This window comes from Dasypus novemcinctus, chromosome 4 (genome assembly GCF_030445035.2).
Source record: "Dasypus novemcinctus isolate mDasNov1 chromosome 4, mDasNov1.1.hap2, whole genome shotgun sequence".
NCBI lineage: Eukaryota > Metazoa > Chordata > Mammalia > Cingulata > Dasypodidae > Dasypus > Dasypus novemcinctus.
The window spans coordinates 69,347,944-69,370,863 of NC_080676.1; the positions used below are offsets into that span (position 1 = coordinate 69,347,944).

The 22,920-nt window shown below is 34.5% G+C and overlaps 1 protein-coding gene and 1 pseudogene across 4 annotated transcripts in view; both read left to right on the forward strand.

Moving 5' to 3' along the window:
* Positions 1-22,920, forward strand: part of OPA1 (OPA1 mitochondrial dynamin like GTPase) — a 101,109-nt gene that overhangs the window by 39,245 nt on the left and 38,944 nt on the right. For all 4 annotated transcript variants that reach the window (XM_058295545.2, XM_058295547.1, XM_058295546.1 and 1 more), the window contains 16 exons: positions 590-676; positions 1,274-1,387; positions 3,725-3,805; positions 3,958-4,032; positions 4,445-4,516; positions 4,602-4,701; positions 8,284-8,414; positions 11,138-11,210; positions 11,307-11,379; positions 12,205-12,320; positions 13,149-13,213; positions 14,186-14,262; positions 18,292-18,457; positions 20,442-20,594; positions 21,921-22,029; positions 22,517-22,596. In XM_058295545.2, the coding sequence (XP_058151528.1) occupies positions 590-676; positions 1,274-1,387; positions 3,725-3,805; positions 3,958-4,032; positions 4,445-4,516; positions 4,602-4,701; positions 8,284-8,414; positions 11,138-11,210; positions 11,307-11,379; positions 12,205-12,320; positions 13,149-13,213; positions 14,186-14,262; positions 18,292-18,457; positions 20,442-20,594; positions 21,921-22,029; positions 22,517-22,596 (1,572 nt within the window). The remainder of the gene's footprint in view (positions 1-589; positions 677-1,273; positions 1,388-3,724; positions 3,806-3,957; positions 4,033-4,444; positions 4,517-4,601; positions 4,702-8,283; positions 8,415-11,137; positions 11,211-11,306; positions 11,380-12,204; positions 12,321-13,148; positions 13,214-14,185; positions 14,263-18,291; positions 18,458-20,441; positions 20,595-21,920; positions 22,030-22,516; positions 22,597-22,920) is intronic.
* Positions 4,838-6,100, forward strand: LOC139438775 (high mobility group protein B1 pseudogene; annotated as a pseudogene).

The window sequence follows — 22,920 nt, forward strand, 5'->3', positions numbered from 1 at the left end:
ATGTTATATTAGAAAACATAAGAGGTTTCCATATACCCCATACCCCATCCCACCTCATTCCTTCCACATCAACAACCTCTTTCATCATTGTGGCACATTCATAGCATTTGATTAGTAATATATTAATAGCCTTCCATCAATGAGTTAAAAAAAGAATGAAGTATACTAAGTGAAATAAACTAGTAAAAAAGCTTAACTCCATCTATACAAAATGTAAATACAAATTAATTCTAGAGACTGAAATAGATTAATAGTTACATATGGCAGGAGAAAGATTGAGAGTTGACTACTAAGGGATAGGGGTTTTTTATTTGTTTTGGGTTTTTTTTCTTCTTTTTTCTTTTTTGGAGTAATGAAAATGCTCTATTATTGATTGAAGTGATGAGTGCACAACTCTATTATACCAAATGCTGTTGATTATACACTTTAGATGGATTGTATGGTTTATGAATGTTTCAGTAAAATTGGTTTAAAAATGCAGTGATTGTGAAAAAACATTTTGAATTTATCAGCTTCTTTTGACATATCTGTGGTATTTTTCCAATGTCTTGTCACTGTTTTATATTAAATTTTTTTTTCAATTTTGCAGAAATCTTTGATTGACATGTATTCTGAAGTTCTTGATGTTCTGTCTGATTATGATGCCAGTTATAACACCCAAGATCATCTGCCACGGGTAAATGAACATTTAATAGACAGTGAACTTGGCCATTAGCAAAAAATATGTACTTTAGGTTCTCAAATATACATGTAATTATTTTATCTATATATCTATATATCTTATTCATGTGTTTCACTGAATGCTTGACTATAGCTCCTCATTTTGGTTCCATTTGTTTCCTAACATTTATGCTTTACAAAGGAAGGATATTGATAATTGACATTATATATTTAAACTAGTTAAAATGTTAAAACACCTGAACAGTGGACAAATTAGGCATGAATCAAATTTAACCTCATAGAATATATCTATAAAGAGTAAACTAGGTATTAGAAATATTTATGGAGCATCAGCAGTCTGGTTTTAAAAAGAGTGGTTTAAGCAAACATGTTTTTTAATTTATGTTTGGCTGTAAATAATCAGTTAATTTTGCTGTTTATTTGAAATATGCATAATATGTCAACCATTATTCCTTCATTAATGATATTTTAAAAATCATTTCTTATACTATATGATTTTAGGACTAAAACATCCCAGAACAACATTTGAAACCTGTTTAAAAGTAATTTTATGTCAGAAAACATGAATAAATGTTATTTCTTTTGTGATAAGGTTGTTGTGGTTGGAGATCAGAGTGCTGGGAAAACTAGTGTATTAGAAATGATTGCTCAAGCACGAATATTCCCTCGAGGCTCTGGAGAGATGATGACACGTTCTCCAGTTAAGGTGAGAAAGTAACCATCTCACTCAAGTTGCCCAGGAAAGTAACTGTTTCATTGAGGTTTGTTCATTATGTTAAAATGAAGAACTTTAAAGAAAGAATTGGTATATAGCATTTGGTATCATTCCTCATGTATAAATCAGTAGAAGGAATAGCCAGGAAGTCAGCATGACAGGATCTGAGGGAGGAAAGATGGTGGGAGAGGAAGTCACAGGGAAAGAGATGCAGCTGGAGATCAGGGGAGATAAAGACTGAGAATTGATCTTTGAAATTACCAGTGGAAGGTAGTAAATGGAATATGTGGAAGTTTTCCTCTGATTGCTTCTACTTCCTCTGTGAGGAAAGAGGAGAAAATATGAGGGTTGCAGCAAGATGGGAAAGTGTGAAGTCTCTTCTAAGAGAGTGGTAAGTGAGGTGACAAGGAAAATAGAGAAATATTAGGATTGCTGAGTCATGTTAAGGGCCCCATTAAGGTCAGTGGACATAAATTTAAAATGAATTTCTACAGTTGTGTATTAATTGTAATGGTGTGTATAATGATGTGTCATAACTATAGTCTGTATATAATTGCAACATGGAGGGGTATTGGGCAGTCTAGTGTGATGAAATGAGCTTCAGAGCATCATAAGGTTTTTTGGAAGGAGGGAAAAGAAACAATGGCCTGTCAGTATCCACAAGGATCAAATTGGATATCAGCCCCACCTCTGGGCCCAGTGGAATGTGGAGGAAAACAATCTTAAAAGGACTGCAGGAGTGGCATTGCTTTCAGAGGAGCAAGAAGTTGAGGAAAGAAAGGGGAGGTTGAGGATATAGGGGGTTAGCTAACAATGGCAGTTAGTTTCTCTAATTATGTTTATTGTATAAAATCTTCAGTCTTATCTTTTTATACACCCTTGGTTTTTATTACTAATTGACCAGGGAACCCATCTGTAAACTTTATTGAAAGTTTTTACCTAGACTGATAAAATCTTTTAGGGTAGAGTGATTAATTTATACAATTGAAAACACCCACATTGCCATAAGGTAGATACAGAACATGACCAGCACCCTGTGGTCATGCTTTAGGTCATGCCTGCTAGTCATGACCCACCTGCTGTACTATGGTAACCACTATTCTGACTTATGTCATCATAGATGAGTTTTGTGTCTTTTAAATTTTATATGGATGGAATTTGGGGTCATGGTGTGAACTCAACCTTGTTGTGCGCAACCCTATTTCTTTCTTCATTGTGTTATAGTTTTCCATTGTGGGTCTATGCCACACTTTATATATCCATTCTGCTTTTAGTGAACATATAGGGTGCTAGTGTAGAAAACACTATGAACTTTAAACCACATCAAATATCATGCCCAAAAGCAACATTGTAAACCTGCCTCTGACATTGTTACCAGAACCCTAGGCTGTGGATGATGTTGTATTTCCGGAAGAAATTAACTGAAAATCCCAAAAAAATCCTTTGGGATATTGGAATCCTAGTCCAGACTTCCCTGTTTGCTCTGTGATGCCTTCAAACAGCTGTTACAATTTTATTTTATCTAGCCTGCTTAGTTGATCTCAGTGGGAAGAATTGTATTTTAAAAGTAAAATAAGGTAATAGAGACGTTTTAAAAGTTACGATTCAAAAGATAAGGAATGTGGTAGTTTACAAGTTCTCATTAAACCATTGACCATGAACATAAGTTGTTATAGTGTATTGTCAAATGTCATGTCTTGGGTGAAGCCTGCCTTGATCCCATATAGTGAATTCCATTCTCTTTTGGTGCCCCCTAGATTTTGTCACATTATCCTACTGTCTTTGTGCACAGTAAATGTTTCTCAGTATAAAGTGAAGTCTAAAACAGGGACAGTTCAATATTGTATATTTCCCCCATCCTCCCACCTGTAACATCTGACACATAGTTGGTGCTCAATAAATAGATACTTAATACATATATTATCCTATCCCTAATTGACCTTTGAAGTTACATGTAAGATTTTCTTTTAGTTTTTCAAGTTTTAGAGTAGTGATTTTGTGCACAATTCTGTATAACTGACTGGGAAACACGATGGGTAGCAGCATTCTAGCAATATTTAGGGGGAGAAATAAAAGATGTGTTCTTTTCCAAGTGGCCAACAGTCTTGTTGGGGAATCTCTACATGTGTGAAATGAATATAATTATACAGGTACAGATACAGAAACATGTGGTCCCACCACTGCCATGCTGACAGCTCCAGGGGATGCCTGTCACATATGGTGTGAAGGGATTTCGCATATTTGTGCATCATGATGGTCCCATTAAGTGCTATAGGAATGAATATTCATTGTAAATGCATCATTATGTCTCAATTTTATTAATTTCAGGTGACTCTCAGTGAAGGTCCTCACCATGTGGCTTTGTTTAAAGATAGCTCTCGCGAGTTTGATCTTACTAAAGAGGAAGACGTAAGTAGATAAGCAAGGATTTTATAGTGCCCTAGAAAGCCTTGTCTGCTCACCAGTTCATAGGTCTAACTTTATAAGCTGTTTAAGCTCATAAGAGACAATTAAATATTTATGAAGATTTTCTTGAGATTTTCTTGGTTTTCTGTTAATAGCTTGCAGCATTAAGACGTGAAATAGAAATCCGAATGAGGAAAAGTGTGAAAGAAGGCTGTACCGTTAGTCCTGAGGTAAGGGTTGCAATTCATTTCAATGTTTTTGTGGAAATCCAATGCTTTTGGTTTCAAATAAACCATGATATTGGTGCTGATGTTTAGATTGTAACTGTTCCACGAGACTCTATTTTTTTTTAATTGTTGTTCCACATATAGTAGTGTGTCATTAAAATGTTAACGAAGGTTTGGTAACAAGATTGTGTATAATTTCTTATAATTTCTTTCTTAAATTTGTTTTTTTGGTGTTTCGTCTTTGTTTTTTACAAATAATTCCCTAGATTACTTTTAGGATCAGAAAGAAATTATTAAGACTACCATATCTGAATAGATATTACAGAATATATATCACTAACAATTTTTAACAATGCCCCACCCAGGCACCTCCTCCTACCGAAAAAAAAATTGTTTTCTTTTTCTTCCCGAATAGACCATATCTTTAAATGTAAAAGGCCCTGGACTACAGAGGATGGTGCTTGTTGACTTACCTGGTGTGATTAATGTAAGTATGTTTGAAATATGTCTTATTTTATTCCTATTGTGGGGAACATTTTTAATGACATTAAAATTTTTTTTTTTTCTTCAAGACTGTGACTTCAGGCATGGCTCCTGACACAAAGGAAACTATTTTCAGTATCAGCAAAGCTTATATGCAGAATCCTAACGCCATCATACTGTGTATTCAAGGTAAATCAAATAAAAAGATTTTGTTTACATTATTGGGTTGAAAATTATTTAAAGAAGCTCTGCTTATTGCAGACTATCTCAGCATATATCTGTCATACAATGTGGATACAGTGGTCTAGATAGATCCTAATTAGCCATGGCACTGGTGTCATTCTGTGCTGCCTGCATATGGAGCCTCCTTACCATCAGACTTTGCTCGGGTTTTAGGGATCTCTGGGCTAGACTTCACCCTGAGATGGCACAGGGTTAGGCTGACTTCCCCATACTTACCCTGATATTCATCCTCACAGGAAAAAAGTTTATCTCAGATACATATATTACATAAATCCTCTGAACTGTTACCCTGCATTTAAATTTATTAAATAATATTAATGATATGTGACAAAATGAACTTACAGGTTTCTAGTGCAGCAGAAATGAACTTACAGGTTTCTAGTGCAGGGAATATCACTGGTAGACTTCAATCTATAGCAGTTCAACTTTGCCTTAAATATGCATTTTACATAAACAAGATAAATGTACTTTTGTCCTCTCATTACTCATTCGTTTTATTAGTAAGTAAAATTTAATTTGGAAATATTTTGATAAATTTTACTGTAGGCTATATTCAGATTTTCATTGGCTAGAATTTCCTTTCTAACTAGGGTGAACATACTAAAAAATATTGCTATAGACAGCCATTGCAGTACTTTGAGCTCCATAGGGGACAGCATTGGGGCAAGTGTGAGCTGGGTGGCCACTGGATGACTCTGAGCCTCACGAATGAAAAATAAGTAGACCTGGGCAAAGGAGACCCTAAGAAGCGAAGAGGCAAAATGTCATCATATTCATTATTCACACGTACTTGCCAGGAGGATCACAGGAAGCAGCATCCAGATGCTTCAGTCAACTTTTCAGAGTTTTCTATGAACTGGTCAGAGAGGTAGAAGGACCACATCTGCTAAAGAGAAAGGAAAATTTGAAGACATGGCCAAGGTGGACAAGGCCCTTTATGAAAGGGGAATGAAAACCTATATCCTTCCTAAAGAAGAAACAAAAAGGAAATTCAAAGATCCCAGTGCATACACAAGGCCTCCTCCAGGCTTTGTCTTGTTTTTTTGAATTTCGCCCAAAAATCAAAGGCAAACATCCTGATTTCTGCATTGATGATGCTGCAAAGATGCTAGGAGAGATGTGGCATAAGACCATTGCAGGTGACAATCAGCCTTATGAAAAGAAGATTGCTTAGCCAAGGAAAAATACAAAAGATATTGCTGCATATCAAGCTAAAGAAAAGCCTGGTGTGACAATAAAGGGAGTCATCAAGGCTGAAAAAAGCAAGAAAAAGAAGGAAGGGTAGGAAGATGAAGAAGATGAAGATGTTAAGGAGGAAGATGAAGATAAGTTGGTTCTAATGCAGGTTTTTTTTTCTTGTCTATAAAGAATTTAACCCCCCTGTACATAACTCAGTCCTTCTAAAGAAAGAAATTGAAATGTAAGTCTGTGTTTAAGATTTGTTTTTTTGTGTAGTTAACACACTACTCAAATGTATTTTTAGATAGGCCTGCACTGATCTTTTCAATGGCCACTATTTTTGCCTGCTACAGTGTAGGGGTTGTAAATTGGCATGGAAACTTGAAGCAGGTAATCTGTGCACAGCAGAGATTAGTTATATATTTGAGCATGGTAGTTTTTCATCTTCATTTGTCTCTGATGCAGCTTATCCAAAATAATTGTTTTGTTCACTGAATAGCACTCTATAACTGTGGGGAAAAAAGTTGAAGCTGTTTTGTTGAACGCTTCTAAGTAAATACTGTTTGTTATTTTATTAGTATTGTTGTCCTTTTCTTAGGTCCGAAATAACACTTCTTGAGGGGAAGCTAATTTTTTGCTTTTCCCCATTTTGGATCACGTGATATTCTGACAGTATTAATCTGTTCATATAGTTTGCTGATAAAAGCTTACATCTGCATATTCAGCGATAAAATCTGAATTTCATTTGACATTGAAACTCAGAAATCTAGATCAGTTGATGTTAAACTTTGCATAGCCCAGTTTCCACATTTACAAATTGAAGAGTAACCTATATCTTCATAAGATGGACTTATTAGAGTCAAACATTCTGTAAATCTGTCTTTGAAGGACTAATAGAAAGGTATATTCTAATCTTTACATGAGAACTCTTCAGTCTTTAACACCCATTACCATGTAATGGCAGTTATAGTCACAATTCCCATATTGAAGAAGACCTGAGAATGTATCTCCGAAAGTGTGAGCTTAAAATACAAGACTGCCATGTTAAATTTTGTTGTAGTTAAAAGGGACTCTATAAAGTGCTGACTGTAAATGTCTTTTCCAATTTATATAAATATGGACTGCTTAGGAACTTGAGATTCTCCATTATAATTATTTTTAATTAATTGGTCCAACTTTTGAAATGATGGTGCCATGTTTAAATTAGGATATATTTTCATATATTGTTGTTCACCCCTTTCTGAATGACATAAACACAAGGAAAGATGACGCTTGAAATTTACATCTCAGTACCAGTTATTCAAATTATTCCAATTTGGTTTTTATTTGTAAAACCCAAACTCATTCATTTAGGGTCATTTTCCCTGCTTAGCACCTTAGGGAACAATTTGGCAACTTTGTGGTTTTTGAGATTATCCTTCTCTTAAAGTGCCAGTACAGTATTAAAATAGTGTTCTTGTAACTTTACATGCTTTTGTGGGGGAATACTACCTTGTTACATTATTTTGACTTTTGGATTTTTGCTATTTGCTTTGTTTGTGTATAATTTCAGGAGGACTACTGAATATCTGAGTCCCAGATAATACTAACAAACTACTAATTGCAGAAGTTTTTTAAAAAATGTGTAATATATTGGGAAGTAGATATGGCTCAAGCAATTGGGCTCCTGTCTACCATATGGGACATCCAGGGTTCGATTTCTGGGGCCTCCTGGTAAAGGCAAGCTGGCCCACACAGTGAGCTGGCCCAAGCAAACTGGCCCTCACAGGGAATGCTGGCCCACACGGCAAGCTGACCCTAGCAGAGAGCTGGTGCAGCAAGATGACACAACAAAAAGAGACACAAAGGAGAGACAATAAGAGAGGTAGCCAACCAGGGAACTGAGGTGGCACAAGAGATTGAGCACCTCTCTCCCCCTCTGGAAGGTCCCAGGATTGGTTCCTGGTGTCGCCTGAAGAGAAGACAAGCAGACACAGAAGAACGGACAGTGAATGGACACAGAGAGCTGACAAGTGGGGGAGGAAGAAATAAATAAATATGTCTTTACCAAAAAAAAAAAAAAAAGCAGCACTATGTCTAATATCTAAAATGTCAATAATCTCTAGTTTTTAAAAAATGTATAATATATATGAATAGGGGAGCAGATGAAGCTCAAGTGTTTGAATGCTTCCTGTATGTACAAGGTCTTGGGTTCAATCTCTGATGCCTCCCATAAAAATAAAAGTACTATGTCTAAAAAAGAAATTTAAATATAGATAGAGAGCTGTAATTTAGAGTCAAGGTTGTAGCTTATACTAAGTTTTTATCCATTTTGCAATTATTACATTGTCAATTTTTAATTCTCTTCAGATGGATCTGTGGATGCTGAACGCAGTATTGTTACAGACTTGGTCAGTCAAATGGATCCTCATGGAAGAAGGACAATATTTGTTTTGACCAAAGTAGACCTGGCAGAGAAAAATGTGACTAGTCCAAGCAGGGTGAGGGAAAGTTTTTTCTCATGAGAATAGATTCTTTATGTAAGTTATATTGTGATTATGGGTTCTATTGTAAGCTCCAGCTGTGTATAACCTTATTGCCACAAGAGGTGGTTGTAAAAAAAAAAAATTTTTTTTCCTTGTGTAATGCTTTCATCAGAAAGTGGTAGTGGAATTTTTCTTGGTTCCAAGTATTAGAAGGTTGCAGTAAATTAAATGAAGTTTTATGATATAAATTAAATATCCATACTTATAGTTAGTTTTCATCAGAAATAATTAAATTGCTAGTATTGCTTAAAATTAGTATTAAAATTAATTTTAATAATTTTAGATGCTGGCATATATTCACTACCTTAATTTGTGGGGTTGCTTGGCTTAGTTTTTATTTTTTGTTTCAGTTAATGTTCATATAAATTAGTGTAAAGCTAGTGATAACATGGATTCCTTTTGGACCCCTTAGATATGCCATTTTATTGTGAAAACATGACCTCTGGTAATTCATAAAAGGGCTATGGAGCAGATTTTTCTTTTAGAAAAGGCATTGGACTGAGCATCCGGCCTCAGTATTCTCATTCATGCCCCACCACCAAATCTTGTTGCTTTTCTGAATCCAACCAATACAGAACCCCACCTATTGGTCTAGTGGCTCTCTAAGATTATTTTTATTTTGAATTTTTTTGAATTCTATATGTGATTATCAGTGTCCCTTATCTTAAGAACATATTTAACTTTTCAGTGCTCCATGTCCTCATCTGGTGGGAATGAAGATATTGATAGTGTTATCTCATAAGTTGTGAGATTTTAATGAATTAAATATATTGTAAAGTCATTGGAATAGTACTTAGCACATACATGATAAATATATATTGGCTGTCATTTTTAATTTTTATTATTACATTACCTCATTGCCCCTTGTAGAAAAATTTTAGGCTATACTTACTAAAGCTGATTAAAATTTTTTTCCTTCCCACCTTAAGCTTTCTGTATTATACATCTGTTTCTTGAGTTCCAGAGATCACTCCTAGATTCAGTTATTTTCTAGAAGAACTCAGGGCTCCTTCTAGTGAATAGTCAAACTCACACCTAAGATTTATTACAGCAGGATACAAAGCATAATCACAAAGAAAAAAGGCACATGGGGCGAAGTCTAGAGGAAAGCAGGCGCAGGCTTCCAAGAGTCTTCTGCCAGTAGAGTCACGAAGGACCCGCTTAATTTCTCCAGCAACAATTCGTAGCAACATGTATGAAGTTTTTGTTTAAAACAGTTGCTCATTAGAGACTCAGCACCCAAGGTTTTTTATTGGAGGCTGGTCATATAAGCCTCCTTATTTACCAAAATTCCAGATTCCCAAAAGGAAAACAGATATTCAGGTCTAAACCACTCTTGGTTGAGAAGATTTTTACTTCAGTCAGGGAACTTTACCAATTCAGATGCAAGCTAAGGGCCAGCTTTCAAGAATAGCAATCTCAGGCCTGCTGTGTTAAGTCTTCTGCACAGCTTTCATGACCTCCACTTAAGGGTAAGGCCTACTGTGTCAGTATTGTTCCTGCTGTGAAAAAGGGGAGAAATGAGGTGGAAGCAGTTACTTACGGGGCAGCAACTTTTTTTGCACTCCTCTAATCTTTCTTGATTGCTTTAATTTTTCCCTCCTTTTCTTTTGAATAGTGTTTTTGTAATTCTTTTGAAATGTAAGTGAAGCTTGTTTCAATACTTTCTATACCAAAGATTCAGCATTAAATTAGGGATGTAGCTTGTCTTAGAGGAGTCAGTCTGAGCTCTCAATGGGTTTTAGGGGGTAGAAGTTCTTACATTGTGTGTGAATGATGAATCTGGAACTAATAACAATAGCTACCATATATTGAGTGTTTCTAAGGGCCTGTCACTGTACTAAGTATCTATACTCAAATCTTTTTAACAGCCTTTTGTAAAAGTTAAGTAGCTTACTTAAATCCATATAGCTGGTGGTGGACTTGGCCCAGTGATTAGGGCATCCGTCTACCACATGAGAGGTCCGCGGTTCAAACCCTGGGCCTCCTTGATCCTCGTGGAGCTGGCCCATGCGCAGTGCTAGTGCGCGCAAGGAGTGCCGCACCACACAGGGGTGTTCCCTGCATAGGGGAGCCCCATGCAAGGAGTGCGACTCGTAAGGAGAGCCGCCCAGCGCAAAAGAAAGTGCAGCCTGCCCAGGAAAGGTGCTGCACACACGGAGAGCTGACACAACAAGATGACGCAACAACAAACAGAGTCCCGTGCCGCTGACAACAACAGAAGCGGACAAAGAAGACGCAGCAAATAGACACAGAGAACAGACAACCGGGGTGGGAAGGGAAGGGGAGAGAAATAAATGAATAAATCTTTAAAAATAAATAAATAAATAAATAAATAAATAAATAAATAAATAAATAAATAAATCCATATAGCTAGTAAATGGTAGAGCAGGGATTCAAACTTAGGTCTGTCTGACTCCAAAGTATGACACATCATTTCAAGTTTTAATTGTGGTATGTACATTTTAATAACATATTTTTCAATGTAGTAAAATATAAATATGTTACATTTTCTTCAAATACCAATTAAAATACATTTTAAATGCTTTTGTCAAGATTTATGGATTTAGTCAAATATATAGTGTCATTAAGTTATTTTGCTTTCTAAATTGTACAGAACGCTTTTAAAAATTATATATGCCTATACCTCACATTTATTTCCCTACTCTTTAAAATAGATTCAGCAGATAATTGAAGGAAAACTCTTCCCAATGAAAGCTCTAGGTTATTTTGCTGTTGTAACGGGAAAAGGTATGCAAAGATGAATTATTATAATTTAGTTTTAGTTGTTTTTGAATAATACAGATTCATTTTCTAAATGAAAATTTGACCATCATCTTTTCCTAGGAAACAGCTCTGAAAGCATTGAAGCTATAAGAGAATATGAAGAAGAATTTTTTCAGAATTCAAAACTCTTGAAGTAAGTGTCTTGTTAAATATTTGAAGATTTTAGATTGAGAGTAGCACTAACTGAAACTATTTCACTTAAAAGTTTGTGTTTTATAGCTCTTAGCTTTACATTGAATTTTCTTCAAATCAGGATCTGGCTCTACTATGCAAGTCCGTAAGCTGCTCCTTGGCAGCTTTGGGAGCAGTTTATCACCTGAGCAGTATCCTTAGATACTGGCATAATAAACTGCTCCTTGGGATGTAGGCAAAACGTAGACACCTATTAAGTGGGTTCAAAGGGGTACTCTAAAGAAAAATATGATTTTGACAGAACAGGCAAAAGGAAGAATTAAGGGAAAGTGGAATTATATTAAAAATTTTATATCCTAGATGGGTGTAGTAAATCAAAAGAGTTCTTGGAAACCAGGTATTACTGAATATTATATTGGGAGGGAAACTGACAAGAGTGTAGAGCTGTACTGTCTAATGCTGTAGTCACTATCCCCATGTGGTTATTTAAATTTAAATTAGTAAAAATTAAATAAGAAATTTAGTTCCTTCTTCATATTAGCCACATTTCAAGGGCTCACTAACCTTGTGGCTGGTAGCTACCAGATTGAACAGCACAGATATAGAGTGTTATAATCATCACAGAGAGTTCTACTAAACAGACACTAGGGTAAAATGTATAAGTGGCTATTAAAATTATATTCCCTTTAGATGAGTTGTATGGTTTATGAATACATTTCAATAAAATTGATGTAAAAGAAAAAAAAAGGTTATATTTCCATAACGAGTGCATTCTCAAACTTGGTAATGGTATTATTGTCATTTTAATAATGTTATTTTCCTATAGGACAAGCATGCTAAAGGCACACCAAGTGACCACAAGAAATTTAAGCCTTGCTGTATCAGACTGCTTTTGGAAAATGGTACGAGAGTCAGTTGAACAACAGGCTGATAGTTTCAAAGGTAGGTTGACTTTTTAAAATAAGCAAACAGATTTGACATATTATTAGCTGGCAATCCTTAGCTTCCATTAAATTCTTTACCCCTTTTAACAGTTACTTATTCAATAGTATTTGGAAAATGGAAAATGTATAGATCTTCAGTTGTTATATAAGATCAGAATTTCCCCTTTCTCAGGAAACAGTGCTTGAAGCATACTGCATAGTTTAAGCAGATTAGAAAAGTTTGCAGTAGCATTTGGAAGAAAGAGCTTATTAAACTGTAGTGAACTTGGGTTCCCCCATTTTAGAGGAAGGAGATGAAATGGACTCTGTGCCTTGGCTACATTATACTGTTTCTTGAACTGCACATTTGCCTGGTTCCATGTATTTGCTTCCATAATTTCACCTGAAAAGAATAAACTCTCCTTCTCTTTTCATACATGGAAATCCTAACTATTTATCCCCTTTAGTCCCTCAACAGCCTTATGAATATAATATTGTTCTAGTTTTTCATAAGAGAAAACAGAGGCACGGAGTAACTTACCCAGTCTTACAGAAAATAAATGATAGACCCAGGATTTGGTTCTAGTGGTCTGACTCCAGAGTCTATGTTTTTATCAACTATACTATGCCTCTGCTTTGTGTTGTGTGGAAAGAAAAATGGAGAAACTAGAGGTTAATTTAGAAAGCTGTTACAAAAATGGAATTCTAGAGCCCAGAGTACTAGGGAGGCATAAGTTTACCCTCAGAAGTTCAGTGAATACAAGAGATATGTGAGATAGCCTTTAACCACTGTATTGGAAACAAAAGAGAATCATTAGACTTGAATCTTTTTTTGCTTCTTCCTCAGCAACACGTTTTAACCTCGAAACTGAGTGGAAAAATAACTACCCTCGCCTGAGAGAACTTGACAGGGTAATATTTGTGAACCTCATGTATTTTGAATATCATAGTCTAAAACTGTGTATATTAATCTAATCTAACAAAATTTATGTTGAAGAGAGAAATAGAGAAATCTGGTAAATTAAATTACTTTGGTTTTTACCATGACTACCAATTTAGAGCTGCTTCTAGGAGCAGTTATCTCTTGTACAATATTTATTACATAAAATAAAAAACTTATTAGGGTTCCTAGGATGTTGAAACAGGTGTTTTCTGAGGTGAAGGATACTCTTTAAAGCTCTTTAGAATTAATGTATTTATGTAATCTAAAACCTTTTCAATTATAAATTAACTTTTTATTTTGTCAACATGTACCATGAAGAAATATATTCAAATTTAGTGGAAACTAAATATTGATTTTTCTTGATTCTAAGATGGTACAATATTGTAAGATTCTAAGAAGTACAATATTGATTTTCTAATTTACTAATACACTAAATGTTTGCATTGATGCTTTCACATAACATCTGTTATGAGAAAATACTACATGAACAAATGTTTTGTGAAAAACTACATTTAAAATTGAATAAATAAAATAGATGTTTGAATCACTTTTATTTGTCCTTATCTGGATATTGGTGTTCCTAAAGAAAGAGTGGAGGGAAGCGGCTGTGACCCAAGCAGTTGAGCTCCCATTTACCATATGAAGGGCCCAGGTTCAATCCCTGGGACCTCCTGGTGAAAAAAGAAAAAAGGCATCCCAGACCTGCACAGTGAGGCTCAGGCTCCTGCATAGCGTGAAGATAGGTACAGGCCCCCATGCAGCAAAGCAACACACCAAAATGACGATGAAAAAGAAGAGCACTGTTTTCTCTTAATGCATGCTTCAAGCCTAACCTCAGCCTACTAGCCTGTCAGAGGTCTTCTTTTTAGTTATCTCTGAAGATCATGGTAGGATAATTACTATCTTAAGAAAATCTTACTTACTTGTATTTATATGCCTAGAATGAACTATTTGAAAAAGCTAAAAATGAAATCCTTGATGAAGTTATCAGTCTGAGCCAGGTTACACCAAAACATTGGTGAGTATTTAACTTTGATATAAATCTCTTTTCTCAAAGACTTTACTATATTGAATTATGCTAAAATACTATTAATAACACTCAGATCAATAGAGTAGTAGCTTACTGTTGCCTTGGCTCATCCCCCAAAAGAATAAGTAAGCAAGAACATAAAAAAAGTAGGTCTTTTTTTTATAAAGTCTAACCACTTATTGTAGTCTAACCAACTGAATTTCTTAAAGATACCTTTCTCTTTGCTCTTTTTAAATCATTTATCTTTGTCTTTTCTTTACCTTATACTTAATAAACACATAATTGTGATTTCTAAAAATTCATTTAGGCAAAAGGTTTATCGAATTGTGCTTTAGATAAATAACACAATCTGTCGTGATTGGTTGCTTTTATTTGATTATCCATGTAGAGCAAAACTGTAGAGAAAATATGTGTTTAGTTTGTAAAGGGAATATATTTAAAGTCTCATTTCTGAGTAAGAACAGGAGTTTTTTGTAATATATACCTAGTATGTCGTGTACAAATCACATTTAAATTTGAATCTTAAGATATTTTAAACAGCAAGCAAATGAATCATTTTGAAAAATTGTCATGCCAGTTCCCTTGTTAAGCCTTCAGTTTATGCTTTGTATAAAACTTTGTGCATTCCTTTTTTTTTTTGTCTTTATTTTTTAATGTTACATTCAAAAAATATGAGGTCCCCGTATATCCCCGCACCCCCCTCACCCCACTCCTCTCACAACAACCACCTCCTCCAACATCATTGGACACTCACTGCACTTGGTGAACACATCTCTGAGCACTGCTGCACCACATGGTCAATGTCCACATTTAAGTTTACACTCTCCCCCAGTCCACCCAGTGGGCCATGGGAGGACACACAATGTCCAATAACTGTGCATTCTTAATATTTGTGGGAATGGGGCACTGTAACACCAAGAGAGGTTCTATGTAAATCAAACAAGCTATGTATAAATAGCCTTGAAAAGTTTATAGTCATATTTTTATCAACAAATTATTTCTACATAAATTATTTTTTGAATGAAGTCATGTTTTTAAGAACTTTCATCTGTATTTATTCATTGTATTTTCTGTACCTCTTCTCTTTGCTCAGTTTTAGGTTATCAAAATTGAACCTAGATAGTAGTACACAGTCATTAATATTCTTCATCTCTAGTTTCTTCACCTTGGTGCCCTTTCTTAGTGGTGGACTCTCTCCTTGTCAACTACTCACAATTTACCTATTTTTATTTCCTCTCTTTACCCAAGACAGAAATCTGAACTTGTTTATACTTGTTGATTGATTTATCAAATATAGACTTAAAATAACTGGTTACCTTTGTTCTATTTTTTATTTTAAAACAGTTTTTTGGTTTTGTGTGAGTCAGCTCTTGAAGTTGCTGGGGATATGTAGACATGTGTATGTATATAAATATACATATATGTAAGTATATATGTATGTGGATATATGTATATATAACACATACATGTATATACACACAATGAGAATAAATATAATACTAGTTGCCTTGCTAGGTTTTATTAGGATAAGATAGATAAAAAGTGACTTTTAAACTGTAATAACTAATAATACTAATGAGAAGAAAAATGTAATCTCTGTAAATTAATTTCTGACATCATCAGTGGTTAAGTTCGTTTTGTTTGGACAGAACAACTCTGAAATCAAAGTATACCTACGCTAAAGTGAACTTTGAAGATAAATCTGATTTATTTAATACATAGGTGACTGAAGGGAATTGTGAAGGGGCAAGAAACGTGTACCACCAGATTGCCCATTAAGAAGGCAAGGGAGAGAGCTAGGACATCTGGCCGCTGGAGATTTGTTTCTGTGAACTGCTGGATCAGACAGTTCCATATCACCTTTTCATCAATCTTTTGTTTTTCAGAATCTAGTTTAGAGTTTAACACAAACATAGAACCTAATGACTGGTCCTAATCTTTACTATTTATTTTCCCTATTCCTGCTACATTGAATTCAAGTGCATTGCACCCAAAACATTTTACTTTTGCATTACTGTCAGTATTTTCTTAGGTAGTTTTTATTGTTGTATTTATGCTACATATGCCTTCTGTGATATTTTAGAACACATGACTAAGATGTTTTTGATTATTTAAGTCGTAAGAGTATTTGATCTCTGTTAAGCAGATCATTTTATGTCCTAACATGGTATTTTGTTATTTATTTATGGGCATTTTACTTTACTTTAGTTCTGTTCTAAGAAGTTTATCAGCGATTTAGATTTGACATATAATGCTTTATAATGGGAAATAGACTCCAGGTAGGGTTTTTATTTAATATGCCTAATTTTCAGGAATAGGTTGCTGACATTAACATATACCAGTGAAGAACAGGTATAGCTCAGTGGTTGAGTGCCTGCTTTCCATGTGTGAAGTCCCAGATTCAATCCCTGGTACCTCCTTCACAAAAAAAAAAATGAAAGAAAGAAAATTTACATATATATATATATATATATATATATATATATATATATATGTACACACACACACACACACACACACCAAGATATTGCTATATTATTATTATGTTACATCACTATAGATAAATCCCAATGTCTGCAAGTGTTAAGGCTTCCTGGATTTCTCTCTTCCTGGGCCTTGCCTCTCTCCAGACTCAGCTGCTCTGCTGGCTCCACAAGCCAGCTGTAGACTAGTGGGTGAAATCTTAGTTTCTGCCTAAAATTGATCCAATAGACTTACTTTTATGCAAATTCAGCAGATAGTCCTAATGGGGGTGGAGGAGTGACTTTTCTCATCCAAGAAAGTTCAGATCAGCTTTTGGACATCAGGGATGTTTCTGCTACTCTGAGCTTTGTGGCTGTATCCTAGAGGTTTGAGGCCGCTCTTTTCACTGATGCCTTGATAAAGTCTTTTCTTTGTGTTATAATACGTTTTTACAGTAGAAATTAGTTTGGAGGAAGCCAAATATTTTCTTGAGATTTCAGGATATTTTCTTCTTGGTTGAAATAGTTGGCTTTTTCTTATATAAAGAAGGTCAGTATTCTAGATGTCTTTTAAGATGGAATTTTCAAATTGATGATGTATATTTTATATTGTTACCTTAATCATGAATTATTGAACAATTTTACTGAGCAGATGTCCCATAACATCCTTATGCTTTGTGCTGTGTTCTGATAAATTAAGATTATGCCATGTAGTTTTCAGTCTTGGACTCTACTTCATAATCAACACATACTCTGTAGAAGTTGTTAAAGAAAGCAACAACATAAGAACTGGCAAATAAGCACTTGAAAAGATACTCAGAATTATTAGTCATTAGGGAAATGTGAATTAAAAGCATGAGATACCACTATAAACATATTAGAGTGACTGAAATTGAAATGACTGGTCATACCAAGAGTTGATACGGATGTGGAGGATTGCAAACCCTCAGGCCTGCTGGTAGGGATGTGAAATGGTACAACAATTTCGGAAAGCAGTTGGTAGTATCTTAAAAAATTAAACAAAATCCTCCCCTATGATCCAGCCATTCCATTCCTAGAAATTTACCCAAGAGAAATGAAAGTGTTAAGTTCCCACATAGACTTAGTGAATGTTCATATTCATAGCAGCCTTATTTGTAATAGCCCAAAACTAAAAATAACCTAAATGCCTGTCACCGAATGAATGGATAAACATTCATGCAGTGGGCTATCAGTCAGCAATAAAAAGAGGTGAAATGATCCAACATGGATGGATCTCAAAATAATTATGCTGAGTGAATAAAAAATAGGTAATATATATTTTATAAAATTCTGGAAATGCAAATGAATCTATAGTGACAGCAGAGCCAGTGCTCCCAAGTTTTGAGGGTGGTATGTTCATTATCTTGATTGTGTGGATGCATGGTCATATATATATGTCAAAATTTATCAAATTGTACACTTTAAATATGGGTGGCATTTTCTAAGTTAATTATACTTCAGTAAAGCTGATTTTTAAAAAACAATGTTATATTCCAGTCCAGTATTTCTGAAAAAAAATTTTTTTTAATTTCAGGGAAGAAATCCTCCAGCAATCCTTATGGGAAAGAGTATCAACTCATGTAATTGAAAACATCTATCTTCCAGCTGCACAGACCATGAATTCAGGAACTTTTAATACTACAGTAGATATCAAGCTTAAACAGTGGACTGATAAACAGCTTCCTAATAAAGCAGTAGAGGTTAGGATATAATTTAATTAAATGGGTAAGAAGCATTGTCTGACAGGAGTAGGTGCTATGAATTTTAGGTTTTATTCCTATCACAGCCACAATCTTTACTTCTGGTTGTTAAATACATTTATTCTTTATTCCTCATCTCTCTGTTGGGACTAACCTTAATGTTGCTCCCAGTTACTTAAAAACTTTGTAATTGGTAATGTTGTTAGTCTAAGGAAATTGGCTCCTTTTCCAAAAATAGTATTAAATAAAACCAGCAAAATTTTATTGAATGTAAAATATTTTGAAGTTCTGTAGATGAGTTGTGGAAGGAGATTCATATAAGGAAAATACTTACTGGATGAAATATTTCATTTACTGGTTCCTAGAGGGCTCAATTTTACTTAAATAATCATTTCCTTAGTTAGGATTCTGCCAGAAGACTCCACTAGCAATCATAAGAAAGGACCGTAAAGGATCCATTTCTAATACTGATGTATCTTGGCCCTACCACTGAACAGCATGTGATCCTTGGGCTGTTACTTAACCTTCCTGTGCCTCTGTTTCCTTATCTCTAAACTAGAGATGATAATGTTCCCTACTTCACAAGGTTGTTAGAGGATTAAATGAGTTAATACTTAGACATTCCCTGGCCCACAGTAAATAGCTCAGTAAATGCCAGCTGATATTATTATGATTATCGTCGTCATCCATGCATATTACTCTATACAGAGTCATTTTTCTAGCTAAGACTGAGGCTCCTGTGCTCCTGTGTGAGGTTGCTAACAAAATTAGAATCAGTGTTAAAAATAATTTTGCTTTTCACACCTACCTTAGAAACAAAGTATCAGCTTCTAATTATTTATGTGTGGTTTCACCCCTTTCCTATGCTGCTACTGTAGCCCTGACTTCTTCTCCTCTCCTCTCAATTTCCTCAAACCTCTCTTTCTAAGAACATACGCAGCTCTTTTCTTAAGTTGCATGTTGCTGAACACTGGTTAGTTTTTGACACAGTTCCCCCTAAAATAATTAGAGACCTGCTGCTGCCACTTCAGTAACTTTCCTCACTATTGACCTAAACTTTTTTCAGGATCCTGGTCTGTGATAGAGTATTTTCATATGTTAAAGTTCAAGCAGTTTAAAAGCTTATTTTAAAAAGCATAGATTCTGTTTCATTCCACTTTGCCCTTTTAAGCCTACGTGTAGTGGAAAGGACATGGACCTGATCACAGTCAAGAAACAAATTTTTATACTGACTGCATTTGTCACTGTATTTTTGGATACTTGCCTTTTTTGTGCCCTAATTTCTTGATCTGTAAAACGAGATAGACTGAATATAAAATCCAACATTAAAAAGCCCAGTTAAACTTAAGTTGATTTTGTTCTTACTTAACTTTTGACAGTGTGCTTCTCCTTTCACTGTTCAGACAATTAGGACATAACTATAATCTAAGTGTGAATAATGCTCAGGTATATTTGAAAGTATCAATGCAATGCTTCATATCTTTGCTAAGATATGAAGAAGACTAAACTAAGTAATTTCAAGCTTTTTATAGTGTGGAAGAAGCAGACATAGTCACATGTGTACAGGATGAAATAAATAAGTGAAATAATAAGTCTCGTGGCAGACAGAGTATATACCTTACCTAACAGCAGCTGCTAGGCAGCTCCAGCAGGTGTATCACATAGGAAGGGGTACATTGTTGCTAGATTGAAAGAGGCTGGAAGTTGAGATTTTTATAGGAAGTCTCAATTTTAAATGTCGGCATCTAAATATTAAAAATTTAAAATTCTGTGTTTAGCAGAACATGTCAGGAACTCAAATCTATCAGGAGGTCAAATCTTTTCTATCAGTCAACCCTTTTTTTAGCGTAGTTTCATATGTATTTTTTTGATAAGCTGATTTATCACATCTGTATAGCTTGAATTCATATGTTATTTTTTCATGCTATAAAGTAAAAGTATATAGCATAAATAGAGCTTTTTTTCCTCTGCTGAATAATTCTAGGTTGCTTGGGAGACCCTACAAGAAGAATTTTCTCGCTTCATGACTGAACCAAAAGGAAAAGAGCATGATGACATATTTGATAAACTTAAAGAAGCTGTTAAGGAAGAAAGTATTAAACGCCACAAGTGGAATGACTTTGCAGAGGACAGCTTGGTATGTTTTGTGTATTAGGGTGGCAGCCTATACCTTTACAATTCCTCAAATTGAAACCCTTTTACAGGGGACTATTTTTATGTGATTATTTAAATTAGGTTCTGAATTTATATAAAGGAAAAGAAAAAGATTTTTGATCTATAATCTGCCCTCTAACATTTCTCTACCTCTCTAAAATCATCCTATGCCATTTTTTCTTGGCTAGCATTTCTGAAGAAAGTCAAACTTTAAAGTAAACAAGGCTTCCGTAAACTTCCACAAACTGTTATCCATTGGTTATTACATGGCCTGAATTACAGATAGCTGCCTCTCATTTTATCCTCTGTGGTAATGAAAGTAATTAAGTGCATTGGTTTTCAGTGGTTTTGAATCATAAATTGTTAGGCTGCTAAAGTCATAACTGACTGTCATGTACTGAATGCTTACTATGTGCTAGGAACTCTGCTACTTATTTTGCGAGCATTATTTTATTTAATTCTTATAACAGCTCTATTACTGTCATTGGCAGAGTTGGGATTCGAGCCCAGCTCTATCTGACTACAAAGCCTGGCTTCTGTCCTCACCACCTGAAACATCTTTTGTTATGTAGAATGTTCTCACCTCATAATCAAACCTTTATTAAGCACTTCCTCTGTTCAGAATTATGAGAGGCACTGCTGAATGATCAGATGGAGTGATTTTCTAGGTAAATGCTAGTGGACTGTTTGTAATTATAATTTAATTTTGAAGAAATATTTGTCTTCATATTTGAAAACCATATTCTTTCTTGCTGAATGTCTTACAAGACTGGCTTTCCAAGAGTATGATGCCATTTTCTTCTGTTCATTCAAAAATTTTAAAATTTAGAAACCAATTTTCTGTTGTAATAAACAACTAACATTTATGATTGTCTGGACCTTATAAGCCTCTACCCAGTTACTTTTTTCATTGCCGTTAACAGTGAAATAATGCTTATTAAATTTTTTCTCTTTTTTGGAAATACTAACACATGGGTCAATGACAAAAAAGAGAGGTAGAGATAATCTGAATTTATTAACCTCTGAATATTGGAGTTTATGTAGTTAAATGCCTTTTTCTGGACTATTTTAGAGATAGCTCATTTAATTTGGGCTAGGAGAAAGTCTCTGATGTTTATAGTTTAGATAGAAAATTGACAAATAAGCAGGAAAACAAAAGGACCTGCTACATTTTTATGGGAGGGATATAACTTTTATGCTATTTTAGATATATCTGTTATTTTGAATATTTACTAAGCAGCCAACTTGAATAAAACTGCTAAAATGATGACCTAAATCAAATTAATATTTCCCTTCCTTGTTATTTCAGAGAGTTATTCAACACAATGCTTTAGAAGACCGGTCCATATCTGATAAACAGCAGTGGGATGCAGCTATTTATTTTATGGAAGAGGCTCTTCAGGCTCGTCTGAAGGATAGTAAGTAGGGACACAGTTCTTGGAACACAGATCATTAAGTTCTGAGTATTAGCAATGGCTGAGTCACCCAAATTTTAGGAAACATTTGTAAAAATATAATTAACATTCAGGATCACTGCCATTAGTACTTTAGTGGAATATTATTTGTGGTATTTTTCAGTCAACTACTTAGTAATTACTATAGTATTAATAAATTGGACACATTGTGCTTATATGTGCTTATTCTAAAAACCTATAATTCATAATATTTTAGTGTGTTTGGTACTGAACTTATAGGGATTTTTAAAACAATTACACTTTTTAGAGATTCTAATACCGACATAATTCTTTCTTACACACGTTCATTTCAATCATTTTTTTCTTTACGCAAACTGACTTTATATTGCTATAGCCCTTAGAAGTAAAGAAAGACCTTTATTAGTTGTAATACATGTGCTTGGTAAGTGAGAAAACTCTTGATGGATTAAAATACTTTTTACTTTTCTAGCTGAAAATGTGATTGAAAACATGGTAGGTCCAGATTGGAAAAAAAGGTGGTTATACTGGAAGAATCGGACCCAAGAACAGGTAAAAACAAACAAATCTCTTGTCTAATAATGCTATAATTTTGTTCATTTTAATTCAGGCATTAAAATATAATCTTTGCATGGCTCTAGATGAGTCTTAAGAATTTCAAATGTTTTATGTTTGACTTTCTAAAATACAATGAATCTTTAAAATAGTAAATTATGAAAGGAAGTTTCTTTTTTTAAGTAAAGTAGCTGTGTTATTAAAAAATAGAGATCAGGGAGATGAAACATGCTTTTTTTGTGGTTGATCATTGTTCATTTTGATTCCCTATTTGAAGTAATTGAGGTAAAATCACACATACACCTATCTACCCCATACATA